General features: G+C 37.2%; 1 protein-coding gene across 2 annotated transcripts in view; it reads left to right on the top strand.

Moving 5' to 3' along the window:
* Positions 1-18,606, top strand: part of SPPL2A (signal peptide peptidase like 2A) — a 52,423-nt gene that overhangs the window by 29,503 nt on the left and 4,314 nt on the right. Inside the window, exons 9-15 of one of the 2 annotated variants that reach the window (XM_079907940.1) lie at positions 148-229; positions 1,186-1,260; positions 5,076-5,132; positions 5,328-5,381; positions 5,810-5,912; positions 8,419-8,493; positions 10,271-10,431. In XM_079907940.1, the coding sequence (XP_079764066.1) occupies positions 148-229; positions 1,186-1,260; positions 5,076-5,132; positions 5,328-5,381; positions 5,810-5,912; positions 8,419-8,493; positions 10,271-10,431 (607 nt within the window). The remainder of the gene's footprint in view (positions 1-147; positions 230-1,185; positions 1,261-5,075; positions 5,133-5,327; positions 5,382-5,809; positions 5,913-8,418; positions 8,494-10,270; positions 10,432-18,606) is intronic. The other variant, XM_079907941.1, reaches the window with a different exon arrangement.

Here is an 18,606-nt window from a genome sequence, read left to right as displayed (position 1 = left end):
GTTTTTCTGTTGTTATAATTGCTGCTTAATAATTGAATACTCATATCATAGCAATAGAACAGTATTACTTTAGTGATCTGTTTCTTTTGAAATGTTCCATTTAAAAATAACTGAATAAAACAATAGAGTAATTTCTTTTGATTTTAGGTGGGCTTGGATTTTACAGGATATTTTAGGGATTGCTTTCTGTCTGAATTTAATTAAAACACTGAAGTTACCCAACTTCAAGGTAAAGTATACTACTTTGCTAGCTAAAATAATTTTTTTCTTTTTAAAACAACTTTATTAAGGTATAATTTACAGAGAATTAAATCACCCATTTCAGGTGTACAGATTGTTGAAATTTTACAAATATGTAACTTTGTAACCACCATCCCAATCAATTAGAGAATATTTCTTATCTTTTCAAAAGCTCTATCATGCCCTTTAGCAGTCAATCCTAATCCCCAACCCCAAGCAACCACTAATTTGCTAGCTAAAATATTTTTAATCATTCATATAATATGCCAAATTCATATAATCTGTGCAAGACTAGATATCAGGGAAGAACATTTCTTTGATTCAGTGATTTTTTTGTGTGTGGGCTCCTTAGTTGCGGCAGGCAGCTCCTTAGTTGCGGCTTGCCTGCTCCTTGGTTGCGGCATGCAAACTATTAGTTGCAACATGCATGTGGGATCTAGTTCCCTGACCAGGGGTTGAACCCAGGCCCCCTGCATTGGGAGCGCGGAGTCTTAACCACTGGACCACCAGGGAAGTCCTTCAGTGATTTTTTTTTTAAAAGAATGACTTAGGGTTTCCCTGGTGGTGCTGTGGTTGGGAGTCCGCCTGTTGATGCAGGGGACGCGGGTTTGTGCCCCGGTCTGGGAGGATCCCGTGTGCCGCGGAGCAGCTGGGCCCGTGGGCCATGGCCGCTGAGCCTGCGCGTCCAGAGCCTGTGCTCTGCAACGGGAGAGGCCACAGCAGTGAGAGGCCCGCGTACCGCAAAAAAAAAAAAAAAAAAGAAGGACTTAAAGCAGATAAAAGTTTGAATGTGATTTGTAGAATAAAACTACAAATAGTAATAACATTAAATGCCTTTAAAAAGTGTTCAAATGTATGTTACATGTTTATTTGTATTTGTAAAATAATATCTCTTAATTTAGATATGGGAAGTTTGACCTTTAAATTTGTTTCTTTCTTCAACAGTCATGTGTGATACTTCTAAGCCTTCTCCTCCTCTATGATGTATTTTTTGTTTTCATAACACCATTCATCACAAAGGTATGATATTTTTGAAATCCATGAGAAACATGCTAAAAGATGAGAATCTTAAACATGCTCTTAGAGTATTGATTTTGCAGATGTTTACCACTGACTGAGTTTTAATTCTCTTAAGAGAATTATCATTGAAATTGGCCTTTTCGTAGAGGATATTTTTAAGCCTTTAAGCCATTCTGCTAAATAAAAATATCTGTCCTGATTGATGTAAACATGAGAATATAAATTTTCCTACCCATTTTAAAGTAACTTTTCTTATTATTGTAAAACTATAAATATGTGCTATAGAGAATATAGACAGCAAAAAGAATAAAAAAAGTGTCATTGCTACTTTGATTTCTGTAACCCTAGTGTGAGACTAAGAAAGAGCACCACACTGAAAGTCTGAAGACCTCAAGTGTAGGTCTGTAACTTTATAACCCTGGGCTGCTAGTCACTTAGCCCTCAGTTTCCTAATCAGTTAGGTGAGGGAGTATTGCTAGCATTCCATCCTCTCTTTCCATCAGTAGGATTCTTTTGGTTGCCACTGCCAGAACCCAACCTAACCTTTCTATATGAAAGAGGTCCCATCTACCCAGGACATGTGCAAAGGCCAGGTTGGGCCTGGCCTCAGGAGAAACTAGACTCAGGGGCACATGCTCTTCCTTTCTGCTTCTGTCCATATGTTCATTGTCTCAGACTGGCTTTTTCCATGAGTTTAGAATTATAGCACTCAAATATCTGTTGAATGTTGACTGATCAAAAATCTGGAATCACTTGTCACGTTTTAAATCTTAATAAATTCTGCTATGAATGAATTTGAAAGTAATTATTGTAACACAAATAATAGTCCCTTCACTTATAAGTTATATTTGTTCTCATATTTGTATTTTTACTTTTCTCATGTGTTTTGACCCTCATAAGTGATCAATAAATATCCTTGGAATAAATGAAAGTAAATTAAAAAAAATTAGTTCATCTATTCCCAGCTTTACCATTAGCTCCTCAATAAAATCCTGGTGCTGTTCTTAGAATAAGGGAGAGGTGTTGGATGAGTGTGGTAGTCCTTCGTTGCCCAGTTTTTCTACCTTGTGCCTATTCCTGTCTCATGAACATATTTTTAATTATTGCTTAATTCTTCCACTTTCCCCACTTTGAGTCTTGCTTTGTAACTTTATATCATTTCTTTATCCTTTGTCACTCTCATATATTTAGTGATTGATATTATAATCACTGCTTTTTTCCCTAGTAGTTCTTTATTCTTTAGCCCCTACTATCTGTGAAATCTCTGCATTTCTGATATTTGCTATAATGGCATAAGACAAACATGTGCTCCATTGGGGAGCTAAAATTGCAACTAGGTAACAAATGTAGTTAACTGTCCCAAAACATTAGCACCTTTCCATGCTTTAATGATGAGCCATCTGGCTCACTGACTTCATTTGCAATAGTAACCTAAAAAAGCATAGCACTAGTATTATGGATTATAACAAAATTGTTAATTTACTAAAGCATATTTTAAAGTTCTATCCAAAGCTGTTCTAGCTTGTGTCAATTTATTTGGTTAAAAAAAAATGTTTCTATAAGTCACTCCATCAGAGATCTCATAATGAAAGTAAAGCATTCTCTCTACAAAGGCATTTCCATAAGTCAACACGTAGTTATACCATATGATACATATATTGCACAGTGGGCATAGCTATGAACTATAACTAAACTCTCTATTTATTTATTTTTGGCTGCATTGGGTCTTCATTGCTGTGCACGGGCTTTCTGTAGATGCGGCGAGTGGGGGCTACTGTTCATTGCGGTGCGCGTGCTTCTTGTTGCGGTATCTTCTCGTGTTGCAGAGCACGGGCTCTAGAGTGTGCGGGCTTCAGTAGATGCAGCACATGGGCTCAGTAGTTGCAGCACGTGGGCTTAGTAGTTGTGGCGCGCGGGCTGTAGAGCGCAGGCTCAGTAGTTGTGGCACACAGGCTTAGTTGCTCCACGGCATGTGGGATCTTCCCGGACCAGGGCTCGAACCCGTGTCCCCTGCATTGGCAGCAGATTCTTAACCACTGCGTCACCAGAGAAGCCCCTAACTAAACTCTTTAAAAAATTATTTTTCCATTCTGTTTTAACACTAGTATCACTTTATAAATGCCAAACTTGTCTGCCAGCAAACTATGTCCATTCGCTACACATAAAAAGTTTTAGTATATTAAAGGTATATGGTAATAATAAAGATATCTTTGAGTCTTCTTTCTTCTGTGCTTAGGGAATTTTTCATCTTCTTTTTTTCCTTCTTTGTTCCCAGTGACTAGGAATGTGATTTCTGGTAATCTGATCCACTGGAAAAGATTGAAGTGCTCTTTAGTGTTCACTGTTGTAGATTTACCTTAACACCTTCTTCTCAGTCTGGTTTGTTTGTTAGGCAACTCAAAATGAAAATTAGATACGTAATTTCTGATTTTTGTGGTTTTCACTGAAAATTTCAAGGATTAAATATTAGACATTCTAAACATGTTCTTGACCCTGGTATTAGTAGACTGTTAATGAGTTGGCAGGACAGGTAGCCATAGGAGTACCGGTAATAAGAGCCTGTCTTCATTTTTTTTTTCATCCACCACCACACTAGGTATAGTATCTTGCAAATAGTAGTTACTCAGGTAGATATCTATGAATGTGTAAGAGGATGTTAATAATGGTCTTCAGTTAAATGTTTTAAATAGCAATTCAAAAATGAACCAACGTGAACTCTATCTGGAAATTGAATCATATCATGGGAGTTTGCTGTAAAGAACTGTATTTAATATTAGTTTATTTTTATAAATTCCTGTGATTTAACCCTTCTGTAACCCGAAGCTTAACATGAGGAAAAGATTTCTGTAACTAAGGATTTTAGCCTTCTTTCTACTCAGCTCAGGTGTCAGTGAGTCTTAAAAATATTTTTAAGTCTTCTTAAAAATACTCAAGTAATTTCTCCTATGCACCCCACCCACATGGCAAATAGTATAGCTAATCAATCAAATTTTCCTAAAATTCAGCATTTATTTATCTTCCGACTGCCTATTTGGGGCATGTATTTATCATAATGTGAAGTGTAAGATGGGTGCTCATGCAGTCTTAGCTACATCTAAATGTTTTCCCTCTCCCCAGTAGATTTGGCTGTCAGGAAATAACTTTAATAAACACAGCCCACATAAAAAGACCTTAGGCATACACAAAGAAAAACTTCAGCTAAGGTTAATATTTTGATTGGTGGATAAAAAGCAGGCAGGGCTGAAATTGGACAGGAGTCAGGATAGAGAAATGTTCTCAAGTTCTTTAGGGCTGGGTCTTTTCAAGTTTGGCTTCATTGTTATTGTGGTGAGTAGTCGGAAGGTCAAATGTAAATAAAGTTACCAATATTTATTACAAATCTAAATATAAAAAATTTCAATATTTCTTGTGTCTCTGTTCATTGTTATTGCTAAGAATGACTAAGGACACATAGTATATGACAAATGTAATTAAAAGCACTTAAAATTTATAGCCCATTAGAAATGTTAGATATTAGTTGTCAGCATAAATCAGTGCTCAAACTCAATTGGATAATCTTTGTATGGTTTATCTGTAAGTTTCTGATAATTGTTGAGCTCTGATAAAGTGGAACAGCATGCTAGATGAAATTTGTTTTAGATGACTCCAAGTTTTGCTATCTACAGAGACCGTTTTAGGAAAAAATCAGTCTACAACCCATTTTTCATCAGCTTACAGTAGGCCATGAGCAATGGGGTCAAATCTGTCTTGAACACTGGCAGATTGTTCCCTTTAAGTGATTGAACAATTTCTTTCACCTTTCTTCTCAATTTTAGAATGGTGAGAGTATCATGATTGAACTTGCAGCTGGACCTTTTGGAAATAATGAAAAGGTAGGGATGGCAATTAAATACAAATGGCTGCCAGTGTATGTGTGTGTGTCCAGTTAATAATTTTACCTTCTTGTGTAATTCATTGGTCACGTAGTGCATGTTAAGGTATTGTAAAACTTTATTTCTCACAAAATATAGCCCTTTTATTAGTTATTCTAAATTATTAAATACCTATTGACTTGGGTTTCATCCTAGAATGATGGAAACTTGGTGGAAGCCACTGCTCAACCCTCAGCTCCCCATGAGAAAGTAAGGATTGTATTTCAGATATGTTCATTGGACTTTAAATCATACCCTCTGAGACAAGACTCTTCTTTGGGGAAAAAAAATCCAGATTGCCAAAAAAAAAAAAAAGTTTCAAGGCCTGAGTCCTATTTTTGGTAAAAAGGAAAGAGAAAAAGGTTAGATATGCGGATACTGGATTAATACTGTTAACCCTACATGTGTGTTGGGTTTTGTTTTTCCAAAACTACATATCTATTTCTTTCAAGCTTTCTATAAATTCAGAGTATATATATGCCTAATTTATGTTCTCTGATTCTAAGCTTTCCTAAAATGTTAATTCTCAAATGTTAAAACAATTATTCTAATATCATTCCTTCCATTTCTAAAGATATGGGTAAAGATTCCTAAGAGGTTTATTGGTGGCCTCTTTTTTTTTTTTTTTGTAATTACAGTTACCAGTAGTCATCAGAGTACCAAAGCTGGCCTATTTCTCAGTAATGAGTGTGTGCCTCATGCCAGTTTCAATATTGGGTTTTGGAGACATTATTGTACCAGGTAAGCGGTTGTTTGTAACAATTTGAGTGGAAATATACTGATGGTTTAACATTGTCATATGTATAGTATCAAATGTCAAATGTTAAAAGTTACCTACTCTGTATTAAGTATTTCTGGCTATAGCTAGAGCTGGGATCAGCCACAGAGACAGAGGTGGAGAAAAAGTGTTTTGGGGGGTAGAAGATAAAGCCCAAATAGTAACAACCAAAGTATATTTTCCATGGCTCAAAAAGTGTCTTAGAAGAAGTAACTAGTATCAGTTTGACCTTCTTTCCCAAGAAAGTATATAACAAATCCCCCTTTAAAAGTTGAATTTAATATTACCAAATGTATCATAATAAAATAATAGTTATATTCTAGGAAAAGTGGTTTAGGAATACTAAGCAAGGTCATGACCAAGTGGAAAACATAGTAGAACAACAATAGCTTGTAGGGCACTATAATGCAAAAAAAATACAGCATGTGGTGGAAATTGATCACCTTCTCCTAGCATGTCTTCTCTGACAGTTATTGCAGTTCTGCATTATTTTCCTCACTGGGCTACCTGTAGAATAAAGTTAATCCCAGCCCAGGAATAATGTAGTGTAGAAATAATTAATAATGTTTCTCAATCAGCTGAGAGTTTTTCCTTCCTCACTTTTCTTATAGTCTCCTTATGTACTAACTGCCTGTGGCTGGGTAAAGAGTACTGGCTCTTCTGAAAAAGCCCTTTCATTGACATAGTAAAGCTGGATAGAGAAATAAGCAAAAAGTGTTGCCGTGTGAGCTGGATCGTAAAGACCAGTGTAGCAGCTCTCTTAGCTCAGTGAGTCTCCATTCACATAATTGATTAAGTAGGGAAAGCATTCTGTTGAGTAAACTTAAGGTTTCTTGAATATCTTTAAACTTATCCCCAACTTTACCAGTCCCACACCATGTGCTATAAAAAGCACATAGCATAGAATTGGTGAAAATAGTGTGATCGTATGTAAATACTGCATTCTTGAAGTAAATGACAAAGGTCACTAACAAATATTTCCCCAAAAAACAGAGTGTTTTATAATATGTGACTTAATTCTAAAAGCTAAATTCTAATTTGGGAGGATGGATATCACTGTTTTTAATGTATGGAAATGTTGATTAAACAGCAAATATAGTAAAAAATAACAAGGAACTACCAAGAATCGTATTTGATTAATTATGTAAGGACCAAAACTAATTAACTGAAACAACTAATAAAGATAGTAAAATTATTTTCTGATATTTTTAAGCAGTTGAATGTCATTCTTACTGTTTCATAATAGTGTTTAGCAAATAAATACAGTCTGAGATTTCTTCTTTGGAGAGGTTCAACACATTTCTTAAATAGGTAATAAATTTTTTTTTCCTGTACACTTGCATGCTTACAAATTAAACCTTATATTTCATTGCCATTTGAACTCTCTGTATTAAAATTCCAAATTATTTTATTCTCCTTGGAAAAGAGATTTCTTTGATCACAATTTGAAATTGTCTTCCTTGATGCTCTTTCAATACATTTTTTTTGATGATACATTTAAAAATTTTTGTCAACACTAGAGACCAAATAGACTAGAGACATATACAGAATATTCCATCCAGCAACAGCAGAATACACGTTTCCGAAGCACACAGGGAACGTTTTCTAGGATAGATCATATGTTAGGCCACAAAACAAATCTTAGCAAATTTAAGAAGATTGAAATCATACCAAGTATATTTTCTGACCACAGTGGAATGAAACTAGAAATCAGTAACAGGAGGATAACTGGAAAATTCACAAACACATGGATATTAACACACACTCCTGAACAACCAGTGGATCAAAGAAAATATTAAAAGAGAAGTAAAAATGTGTTGTGAGACAAATGAAAAGAGAAGCACAACATTTCAAAACTTATGGGATGCAGCAAAAGCAGTTCTAAGAAGTTTACACTGATAAGCATATACATCAAGAAAATAGAAAGATCTCAAATAAACAACCTTTCTTTACACCTACAAGAACTAGAAAAAGAAGAACAAACTAAGCCCAAAGTTAGCAGAATGAAGGAAATAATAAAGATTAGGGCAAAAATAAATAGAGAACAGGAAAATAATAGGAAAGATTAACAAAACCAAGAGTTGAATCTTTAGAAAGATAAACAACATTGACAAAACTCTAGCTAGACTAACCAAGAAAAAATCAGTAAAGTTATAAATGAAAGAGGAGACATTACAAGTGATACCACAAAAATATTAGAAAAATTTCTCCATGAGATGGAATATTAAGCAGCTAATAAAAATCATATCTTTAAAGACTGTTTGATGGCTTAGGAAAATGTTTAATATATGGTATTAAGTTTAAAAAAATCAGCATGTAAAATTTTGTCCAGAATTTGAGGTAGTTTAATGTTCTAATGATGCAAAAATGAAGGTTAGATACAATACAACATGTTCTGTTGCCATAGTTAACAGTTGAATTTGTATTGCTGTTGTTGTTTTAAGAAAATAATGTAGAGTGTTTTTTTAGGCCTGTTGATTGCATACTGTAGAAGATTTGATGTTCAGGCTGGTTCTTCTATATACTATGTTTCCTCCACAGTTGGTAAGTTTTTGTTTTTTCTTTTTATTATATTGAATTGTACTGTCTGTAGGAAAAGGTCTAAAAATAAAGAGTCCTGGATTCTAGTTCTTCACCATGAATGAATCAGACATATTTTTTCCATCAAAAAGGTAATTATACTTTACTACCTATATCACAAGGTTTTGGAGGTTTAAAAAGGAAATTATATGTGAAAGAAAAACTTTAGGTTCTACACATAAAATTCTTATTAAAGCACATGGCACATAAGTAGTCAATAAAGTCTATAATACTAGATTTTTAAAAAATACAGTATAGGGACTTCCCTGGTGGTCCCTATACTGTTAAAGAATCCACCTTCCAATGCAGGGGACATGGGCTCGATCCCTGGTCAGGGAACTAAGATCCCACATGCTGTGGGGCAACTAAGCCTACATGCCACAACAACATGCCACAACTACTGAGCTCACTCACCTCAGAGAGCCTGCTTACAGCAAACTACAGAGCCCACATGCCACAACTACAGAGCCCATGCACCCTGGAGCATGTGTGCCACAACTAGAGAGAGAGAACCCGTACGCCACAGCTAGAGAGAAGCCCGTGTGCTACAACGAAAGATCCTGTGTGCCTCAATGAAGATCCCACGTGCTGCAACTGAGATCTGATGCAGCCAAAAATTAAATAAATAATAAATCTTTAAAAATACGGTACAATAATTACGTATTAATATAAATAAATTTATGGCACAATAACATTTCACCTGGGACAGCAGCGGTAGTTGTCACTCATCCTTTTATTTCTATTATCGAAAACAGGAACAGGCTGTAAGCCAAAAAATACTTTTCTGCTTCTGAACATATCAAATAGATATCTCAAAGTCTGTACACCAAAGTTCTTTATTCTTAGGTAAATGGCCTGCACCAGAGCCATTTAGATACTGTTCTAGCAAGGTTTTCAATTCCACAGTGGAATTAAATCTAGTAAATTAAAAGTGTACATTAGTGGTAGAAAAGGGTGTTGCTAGAAATAGTTACCCTGACAGTAAGAAAGAACAGCTAAGTAAGTGAAAGGATGAAAAAGGGGAAATTATAAAGGAATAAGAAAAGCAGTCTGAGGCCATTAAGTATAGTACTCCCAAAAGGTATGAACATATTAGAGTCCAGCACCAATCAGTGTGATAGAATAAAAGAACTCAATGAAAAGACAGATAATAGGACTGTCAACTCTGCTGTGTAACTTTGGGCAACTCACTTAACTTCACTGGTCCTCCATTGTCTCATCTATAAAGCAAGAATGTGGACTGCATTGTCCATAAAGCCCCTTCTGGCTCCAATATTCTGAGATCCTGTGTTCATAATGAGACCCTCAATCATTAATAAAAGATCAAATGATGTTTGGTGTGCACTTGTTGAAGAAGACCAGGAAGTATATAATCAATATTAGGAAGATTTTTAAAAGCAAACTTTAGTACCTAGAGGCACAGATTTTAGTTACCTAAAATGTGGAACAACTCAACATCCTAATAGTGGCAGATAATTGAGGCTTCCTTGAATTATTATCTTTATCAATGATTAATGATTAGGGTAATTATAATGAAAACACTAACCAGTTTCCAAATTTTTCAAAAGCTCTGTAGAATGTCTCTCCTAACTACTATCTAGGAAAATAATGAAATTATGAAAAGAAGTCATAGGGCAAAAACGTCCTTAGAAGTATTCGAAAACTAGTACTTTAGTGACAGAGTTAAAATCCACCTTTGATAGCATATAGAAATTGCTGATACTTGATATTATTCTTTCAGCCTATGCCGTCGGTATGATACTTACATTTGTTGTTCTGGTGCTGATGAAAAAGGGGCAACCTGCTCTCCTCTATTTAGTACCTTGCACACTTATTACTGCCTCAGTTGTTGCTTGGAGACGTAAGGAAATGAAAAAGTTCTGGAAAGGTAGCGGCTATCAGGTATGTGCTTATATCTTGGTTACCAAGTTATCTTATGACACTGCCTAACTTTGGATGGGAACTGCTTGTATATATCAAAGCTTTTACATGCCAAAAAGTTGCCTTGAATTTGTCAGGATGTCCTAAGCTTTTTCCACTACTACCCCCTTACTATTCACCTGCTGCATCATCAGTTCTCATCCCCACTGCAATCTGATGCCAAAATTCTGGTGACTCAAGATAAAACTACCAAGAAGCATGGGAGGGCATCAGGGAAAATCAAAACGGCATTTCAACATGAGTTTTCAAAATCCACACAAAAGTCGCCTTCATGAAAGATAAAACCCTTGTTTAAGTAATAAATTTTGATACTGACATTAGCTATTTATAGTAAGAGTCCTGAGATTTTGCAGATAAAAAGTACTCTCTCCAGCATCTAAATGGGCCTAACGAAATGAAAGAGGGCACTCATTTCAGATTTTTTTTTTTTTTTTTTTTCCCGGTACGCGGGCCTCTCACTGCTGCAGCCTCTCCCATTGCAGAGCACGGGCTCCAGACGCACAGGCCCAGCGGCCATGGCCCACAGGCCCAGCCGCTCTGCGGCATGTGGGATCCTCCCGAACCCATGTCCCCTGCATCGGCAGGCGGACCCCCAACCACTGCGCCACCAGGGAAGCCCCTCAGATTTAAATTGATCAAGATTAACCTTTCTGTAAAATTCCTAGAACAGAGAATATCAGATACCAGAATCTATCATGTTTGAGTTATTTCTTCATTGAAGTTAAACCCCTTTCTTCTTTTCCTAAATGTTCTTGGTATTCCTGTAAAGTTTGTTTGTTTGCTTCGAAATTAAAGAGGGTTGGGAAACCCTTGCCTGTTGAGGTCATGGTCATGGCATTGATCCCTTCATGAGGCAGTTAGCTCTTCTTTGCCCTATTACAACAAACTACCCTCTGTCATCCACCCTCATGCATGCATGTCAGTGATCACATGAACAAAAATAGAGATACTTTGGGTAGATGGCTGCAATTCTGTTAGTAGATAAACAGTTCAAAGTTCATATCCACCTTGTGGTTGGTTTTTTTTTTTTTTTTTTTGGCGGTACTCAGGCCTCTCACTGTTGTGGCCTCTCCCGTTGCGGAGCGCAGGCTCAGTGGCCATGGTTCACGGGCTCAGCCACTCCATGGCATGTGGGATCTTCCCGGACCGGGGCACGAACCCGTGTCCCCTGCATCGGCAGGCGGAATCTCAACCACTGCGCCACCAGGGAAACCCTGTAGTGTCATCTTTATTTAACAAGAGGTGATTAGCACATTAAGTTAGACTACTATAATTGAAAAAGCACCAGCTTAGAATTCTTTGGGTTAAGTCTTATAATTTCTTTGAGATTAGGATAAATACCTGCCTTTCCTACCTCACAATGCCATTGTCTCAACTTGTATTTATACACATAGAATTAGTTTATGGCCACAAGGTCCTTGACTAAACTAGTAAGACAGCTTGTAACTTCCATAAAGAGGACACCCACGTGGAATGTTTTATAGATTTTGAAAAGTAAAAGTATGTCCTACAACACATACTCTAATACTTGTTTTGTTTTGTTTTGTTTTTAATATTTATTTATTTGGTTGGTTGCTCCAGGTCTTAGTTGTGGCAGGCAGGTTCCTTAGTTGCAGCAGGTGGGCTCCTTAGTTGTGACACATGGGCTCCTTAATTGTGGCATGCAAACTCTTAGTTGTGGCATGCATGTGGGATCTAGTTACCTGACCAGGGATCGAACCTGTGCCCTCTGCGTTGGGAGCACGGAGTCTTAACCACTGTGCCACCAGAGAAGTCCCTAATACTAGTTTTTGAAAGTCACATCCCAAGAAGTGCTCTTTGTCATCATGTTTTAAAAATAGTTTTCTATTTCTTCACTTAGCAAATGTTTATTGAGCAGTTCTATTGAGCCAGGTACTGTTGTATGTGCTGTTGATAAAAGATGAACAAGTTAGAAGCAGGCCTACTCTCATGGCCTCTTGAAAGTTAGAGTCTAGTGGAGGATACAAATAGAGTCACTAACAATAAAGTGTGATGAATGTTAGTTATGGCAGGTGCCATGAAAACTAGAAGTGGGACACCCAGTGCTTATGGTTTTGAGACAGTCAAAGGTGATTTGAGGAAGGGAAGCTTCTTAAAGAATGTTAAGTTTATGAGACTTCCCTGTTGGTGCAGTGGTTAAGAATCCGCCTGCCAATGCAGGGGACAAGGGTTCAAGCCCTGGTCTGGGAAGGTGCCACATGCCACAGAGCGACTAAGCCTGTGCGCCACGACTACTGAGCCTGCGCTCTAGAGCCCGCGAGCCACAACTACTGAGTCCACGTGCTGCAACTACTGAATCCCGCATGCCTGTGCTCTGCAACAAGAGAAGCCACCACAATGAGAAGCCTGCTCACTGCCACAAAGAGTAGCCCCCACTGGCCACAACTAGAGAAAGCCCGTGCACAGCAACAAAGACCCAACACAGCCAAAAAGAAAAAAAAAAGAATGTTAAGTTTATGTTGAGACTTTAAGACTGAGCCATGTTTTCCATATTGAGAGAACCATAACTTCAAAGGCTTGGAGGGGGCTTCCCTGGTGGCACAGTGGTTGAGAGCCTGCCTGTCAGTGCAGGGGACACGGGTTTGTGCCCCGGTCCGGGAAGATCCCACATGCCTCAGAGTGGCTAGGCCCGTGAGCCATGGCCGCTGAGCCTGTGCATCCGGGGCCTGTGCTCCTCAATGGGAGAGGCCACAGCAGTGAGAGGCCCGTGTAGTGCAAAAAAAAAAAGGCTTGGAGGGAAGAGCATTGACAGATTTAGGAATGAAATGAAGTTTAGGGTGGCTATCCTATTGAGTAAGAATAGGGGAGCAGTAGGAGATGAAAACTGGAGAAGGAAGCAAGGGAAAGAATCTGTAGGGTCTTGTAAGCCACATTCAAGGGCTTGGACTCTATCCTAAGAATATTGGAGACCATTTTAAGAGTTTTAAAAAATCTAGAAAATGGATTGGAGGAGGGAGCAAAACTTGAGGTAGCTATTACAATTAGAAGCAGTGGTAGCCAGAGTTAGAAAGGTAGTGAGATTGAGAGAAGAGAACAAGGTCAAGAGAAATTTAGAGGCATAATTAATGTGATCTGGTGATAGATTCAGTGTAGGGAGAGGAAGTGGAGTCCAAGATTTTTGACTTGGGTAGCTGAGTGGGTGGATGGTGACACCCACTCACTGAGATTAAGAAGGGCAACAGATTTGAGAGATAATATGATGATTCAATGTTGGACATTTCAGAATACCTATGGGACTACCAGGAAAAGAGAAGTAAGCAGTTGAATAAACATCTCCTGATATGCAGGAGACAGGCCTAGCTAGAGACAGAAATTTGGGAGTGTCACTAGCATACTCCGTGAGTGAGAATGTAGAGGGAGAAGAAAAGGCTCAGGACAGAACTGTGGCCAAGAGGTTTCTCCTTTTAGGGGCACTTATCTTATTAACTGATTATGAGGCAAATCAGGACAAAGAGGATGAGCAACATGGGGAAACTTTGTTTAGGGTTAAAGTTTAAATTTGGGACAGTTAATGAGAGCACATGGTACTATCTTACAGAATGAAGTATGTTTGTTGTTATTTTCATCACCAGCATTTTATTTTTACTTGTAAAATTTTCCTTCCCCTTTAATGCAGCTTTAAGGGTCGGGTGGTTTATTATAGCACCTTTCTCTCTCCATGCTTTTTATTGAGGAGAATGGGGATGGTAGGTAAGAATGGACTTCAACCAAGGGATGCATTTATATTCCCTATGAATAAGTGCTCTGCCCTGGACCATTCAAATTTCATTCTTAAAAATTGTGACCTTGAAAGAAATGATGATTCTGATTCACAACAGCTACATATAAAGTTAAAGATAATTGCAGCTGGACACAAAGCCATAGTAAATAGTTACAGAAGGGTGGTCTCCAGGGCCTTCACTCTAAGACAGAGACAGTAAATAAGACAGTTGATTGTAGGAAAATCCATCTTAAAGTGTCAAAAAATAAGACAATTTTGGTAATACACTTCTCACTTTTGTAGTGTGGTATCATAATTTTATTACATAAGACATTCAGAATATAAAATACCACATAGTAATAAAAAGCATGGAGTCTGGTGCCAGACTGCCTAAGTTTGAATTCTGATTTTGTTAATTATTAGCCATGTGACCTTAGGCAAGTTACTTAGCTTCTCGGTGCCTCAGTTTCCTCCAATGTAAGATGGGATAATAATCAACCTGCTTCAGAATGTTGCTGTAATAGATGCAAATTGCTTAGTACAGTACCTGGCACGTTGTTAGCACTATAAATGTATTTGCTATTATTATTTGTAGGAATTGAGTTTTCTTGTTTTGGTTTATTTGTTGGTTTGGTGGTTATTTTTCAATTCATTAACTGATTTCTACTTTCCTGGTTTGGATATTAAAACTTTGGGTCTTTGATAAATCTGCTTCCTTTTAACTTATTTGTAAAAGGCCATCAGAAGCCTCAGAGAAAAGATTTTGTTAAACATGGTCATTTTCCCACAGAAAATATTAAGCATGGACATTTCCTGAAATTTTAGGCAAGCTAGTTGCAGAATATTATAAACTGCTGCCAGGAGAGAGTCTATTTTTCAAAAAAACTAGCCTTTTTAAAAGTTATAGAATGTAATGCCTTCTGTTAATGTGAAAAAGAAAATCTCTCATTCCTTTTGTCCAGCCTTTAAAGTCCAACTTAATTTAGCTCAAATGTTGTCATTTGTGGAAGACAGTATATTATAGCTTTGGCATCAGTTCTGGCAAATTATTTAATCTCTGAAGACTCCTCGTTCATAAAATGAGGTTGGACTTACAGGGAGGTAGGAGAATCTAATCTATAGAGGTAGGTTATCCCAAAGCTTAGTGAGGCAAGTGGATGTTGAAATCAGATAAGGCTAGCAGAGGCTTTGGAAGTAGAACAGGGAACCTCAACAAGCCTGGGAAAATAAAGGGAGACTAGGTATGGACTTAGTGTAGGAGAGGCCTGAGAATCAGCCCTGAAGACAACCCTCAGGCCATTTACTGGTTCATTTCTTTGGCTAACAGTATAATAATCCTTTCCCTCTTCTCCCCCTACCTCCAGTATCTCTTTCCAGAATATCCCTTATATAACTCCCAACTCAAAATCTGCCTTCTCCAAGCAGATATCCAAGAGTTCTCCAATTGAAATCAGGTTCACCTTTCCCCATATTTTCTTTAGACTTTGACTTTAAATACTTATTGACACCTGCCTTGTAGTGTAGATATTTGTGTATGCTTCCCTCACTTAAGTTATTAGCTCCTAGGTGTTAGGAACCCACAGTGCTGATAACAGTGTTTTTATACACTGTAAATTCTCAGTCTATGTTATTGAAATTCTTCATGCAAAGCAATTATAATGTTCAGTCCTTAAGGCACTGACCTTTAATCACTTCTGTGTGTGTGTGTAAACTTCTGGGTTGTGTTTAAGCAACCTTCATAAAATTACCAAAAATGTTAATAAGGTATTGTAAAAGTGTGGCACTTTTGAAACATTGAACTAGACATATCTCTACAGTCTTTATATATAACCATTTTTTGCAAGTACCAAAAGTTTTTGCTACTGTTTTGAAAAAAAAATCAAATGTAAAGCAAATAATATAAATTAAAGTCAGAATCTAACAGCACATTTGTTTATGCTGTTATCATTTGATTCATTCTAATTCCTGATATTAGCATTGAGTGTAAGAGTAGCAGAAAGCAGGACTTTTCCACTGGAGATTTTTAAAAGTCATGGGTAGCCCTGATAGCCTTTTTATACTGTTTTCAAAGGGCAAATTATACCTTGTTTTTTGCTGAAACTTAGAGACTTCATAGAGATACTTCAGTATTTTACTTGGAGTCATTCAGCCCTTCCATGAATTTCTCTAATCAAAAAAGTAAAGTTTCCTATAGGATTTCATTAAATGATACTATTTTGGAAATCTTAATTGTATATTCTTTTCTGTACCTCAAAGCTACTTACACTATATTTTTTATGAACTATTTTTCTGGAGTGCTTTAAGAGCTACAATATTCAGTTTCCCTTATTTTATAATGAGTGTAGAGAAAGTTAAGGTGTTTTTTCTCTAAGGAGAAAAATTAAGCGGTGACATAATTACTTTGGCATATAGAACAATTAATAGAAATCATCCTTTGGGGAGAATTTTTTTTGTTTCTAATCCTAAATCAGTGGAGTTAGATTTATGCAGCAACCTCCAATGGGCTGTTTTACTCTGGTTGGGAAGTAAGTTTTCAGTTTGTGAAGATCCAGTAAACAGTGGGTTTGTCTCTGTTAAATGTCACTAGTGCTTCTAATTATTTTTAGAAGTCACAAGCTGTAACTGACAAGTCAGAATACAGAAATACTTAGAACAACTTTGCTGTACTATCAACAACTCTCCAGTTCCTGCACTTTAATGAGCATTTTATTAGGCTGTTTCTGGAGATTGGTTCAGAGCTATCAGTAATGCCAGGTTAGTCGACCCAGTTTCAGAGAACATCTTTTCTAAATTGACCTTGCCTATTTACAAATATTAAGAAAAAAATTTACATGAATTTTCTGGTTAATTTTATTATCTATGTTAATTTTTGTTGTGTTTTTAAAATCCTGTTTCAAGTTTGCTCTTTATTTCTCTGTGTTGTTTTTTTTTGAAAAGTCAGTAAAGAAAAGTAAATACAGAGTAGAGATGTCACTTCTCAATAGGTTGATTTTGCAAGTTTTTTTCTTTTTAACTAATATATTTCTATATTTAGAGATTAGATTACAGTACCAATGAGGTACCAGAGGATTAGGAAAGAAGAGGCACATTATAACTTAGAGTTATGTAGGCTATTATTTCATTAGGTTATAGTTACCAGGATCAGCAGGTCTTGGGGAAGAAAGAGGGTTTTTCCCCAACATCCATTCTGCAGTTCTCTGTCCCCACAGCTCCAGCCTCTTACACTGGAGTGTCTATAGAAAAAGAAGGAGGCTAAATATATCTTATGTGCTTCTTCTTTCCCTCTCTCGTTTAAATTGTGACTAAAATCAGCTCTTCAACAACTTCGTCTTTTTGTTACCTATCTTGATTTGGCTTTTATGTGCCATCCCCCCCCCCACTGACCTGCTGCAGAAGCGCTATGAATATGCAACTACATTAATCTAGGGGATATCTTTGGCAAATAGAGGACCTCAAAACTGATTGTTTAGGGGCTTGAAATGACTCAGAGTATCAGCAGGTTTGGGTTTTATAAGGTGTCTCCGTCACTTGAGACAGTTGTCAGCTGAAAGCCTCAGCTCATGTTTGTATTCTTCTTTGTCTGGCATGTCCAGAGACCCCATTTGAAAATTAATGCTCTCTCTGCTTCCTCTTCCAAAAAACACTAAAGCTTTTAGAATCAGTTTATAAAAATGGGAACATTTATCTTGCTTGTCTTCTACTTCTTAGTAAAGGAGAAGGGAAAAACTACATCACAATACTTAAATTTAATCACCAATCTAAAAATCTTTGCCAATCTTCAGAAAGACATTAAGTACTTTTTCTTTTCCTATTTTTTTTATAGGTCACACTTTATTTTTTTAAATTAATTAATTTTTGGCTGCATTGGGTCGTTGCTGCACGTGGGCTTTCTCTAGTTGCGGCGAGCAGGGGCTACTCTTCGTTGTGGTGTGCGGGCTTCTCATTGCAGTGGCTTCTCTTTGTTGCGGAGCACGGTCTCTTGGTGCACAGGCTTCAGTAGTTACAGCTTGTGGGCTCAGTAGTTGTGGTACGTGGGCTCAGTAGTTGTGGCTCATGGGCTCTAGAGTGCAGGCTCAGTAGTTGTGGTGCACGGGCTTAGTTGCTCTGTGGCACGTGGGATCTTCCTGGACCAGGGCTCGAACCTGTGTCCCCTGCATTGGTAGGTGGATTCTTAACCACTGCATCACCAGGGAAGTCCCTTTTTTCCTATTTTTAATTAGTTTTATCTGAAGAACAGGGTAAAAACACTGAAAACATTTAAGTGTTTCTTCCTTCATTCCCAAACATGTAAAGATTTTTATGAGAATATGGGAGGAACTGAAGTGATCATTTGAGAGAAGTTCAACTGGTAATTCCCCTAAAATAGTCTATGGCAAGTATATTCTTGTTTTTGTTTTCAGATATCATTTGACTTT

The sequence above is a fragment of the Stenella coeruleoalba genome, assembly GCF_951394435.1.
Source record: "Stenella coeruleoalba genome assembly, chromosome: 2".
In the NCBI taxonomy this organism is placed as follows: domain Eukaryota; kingdom Metazoa; phylum Chordata; class Mammalia; order Artiodactyla; family Delphinidae; genus Stenella; species Stenella coeruleoalba.
This window is presented reverse-complemented; position numbering and strand designations above follow the sequence as displayed.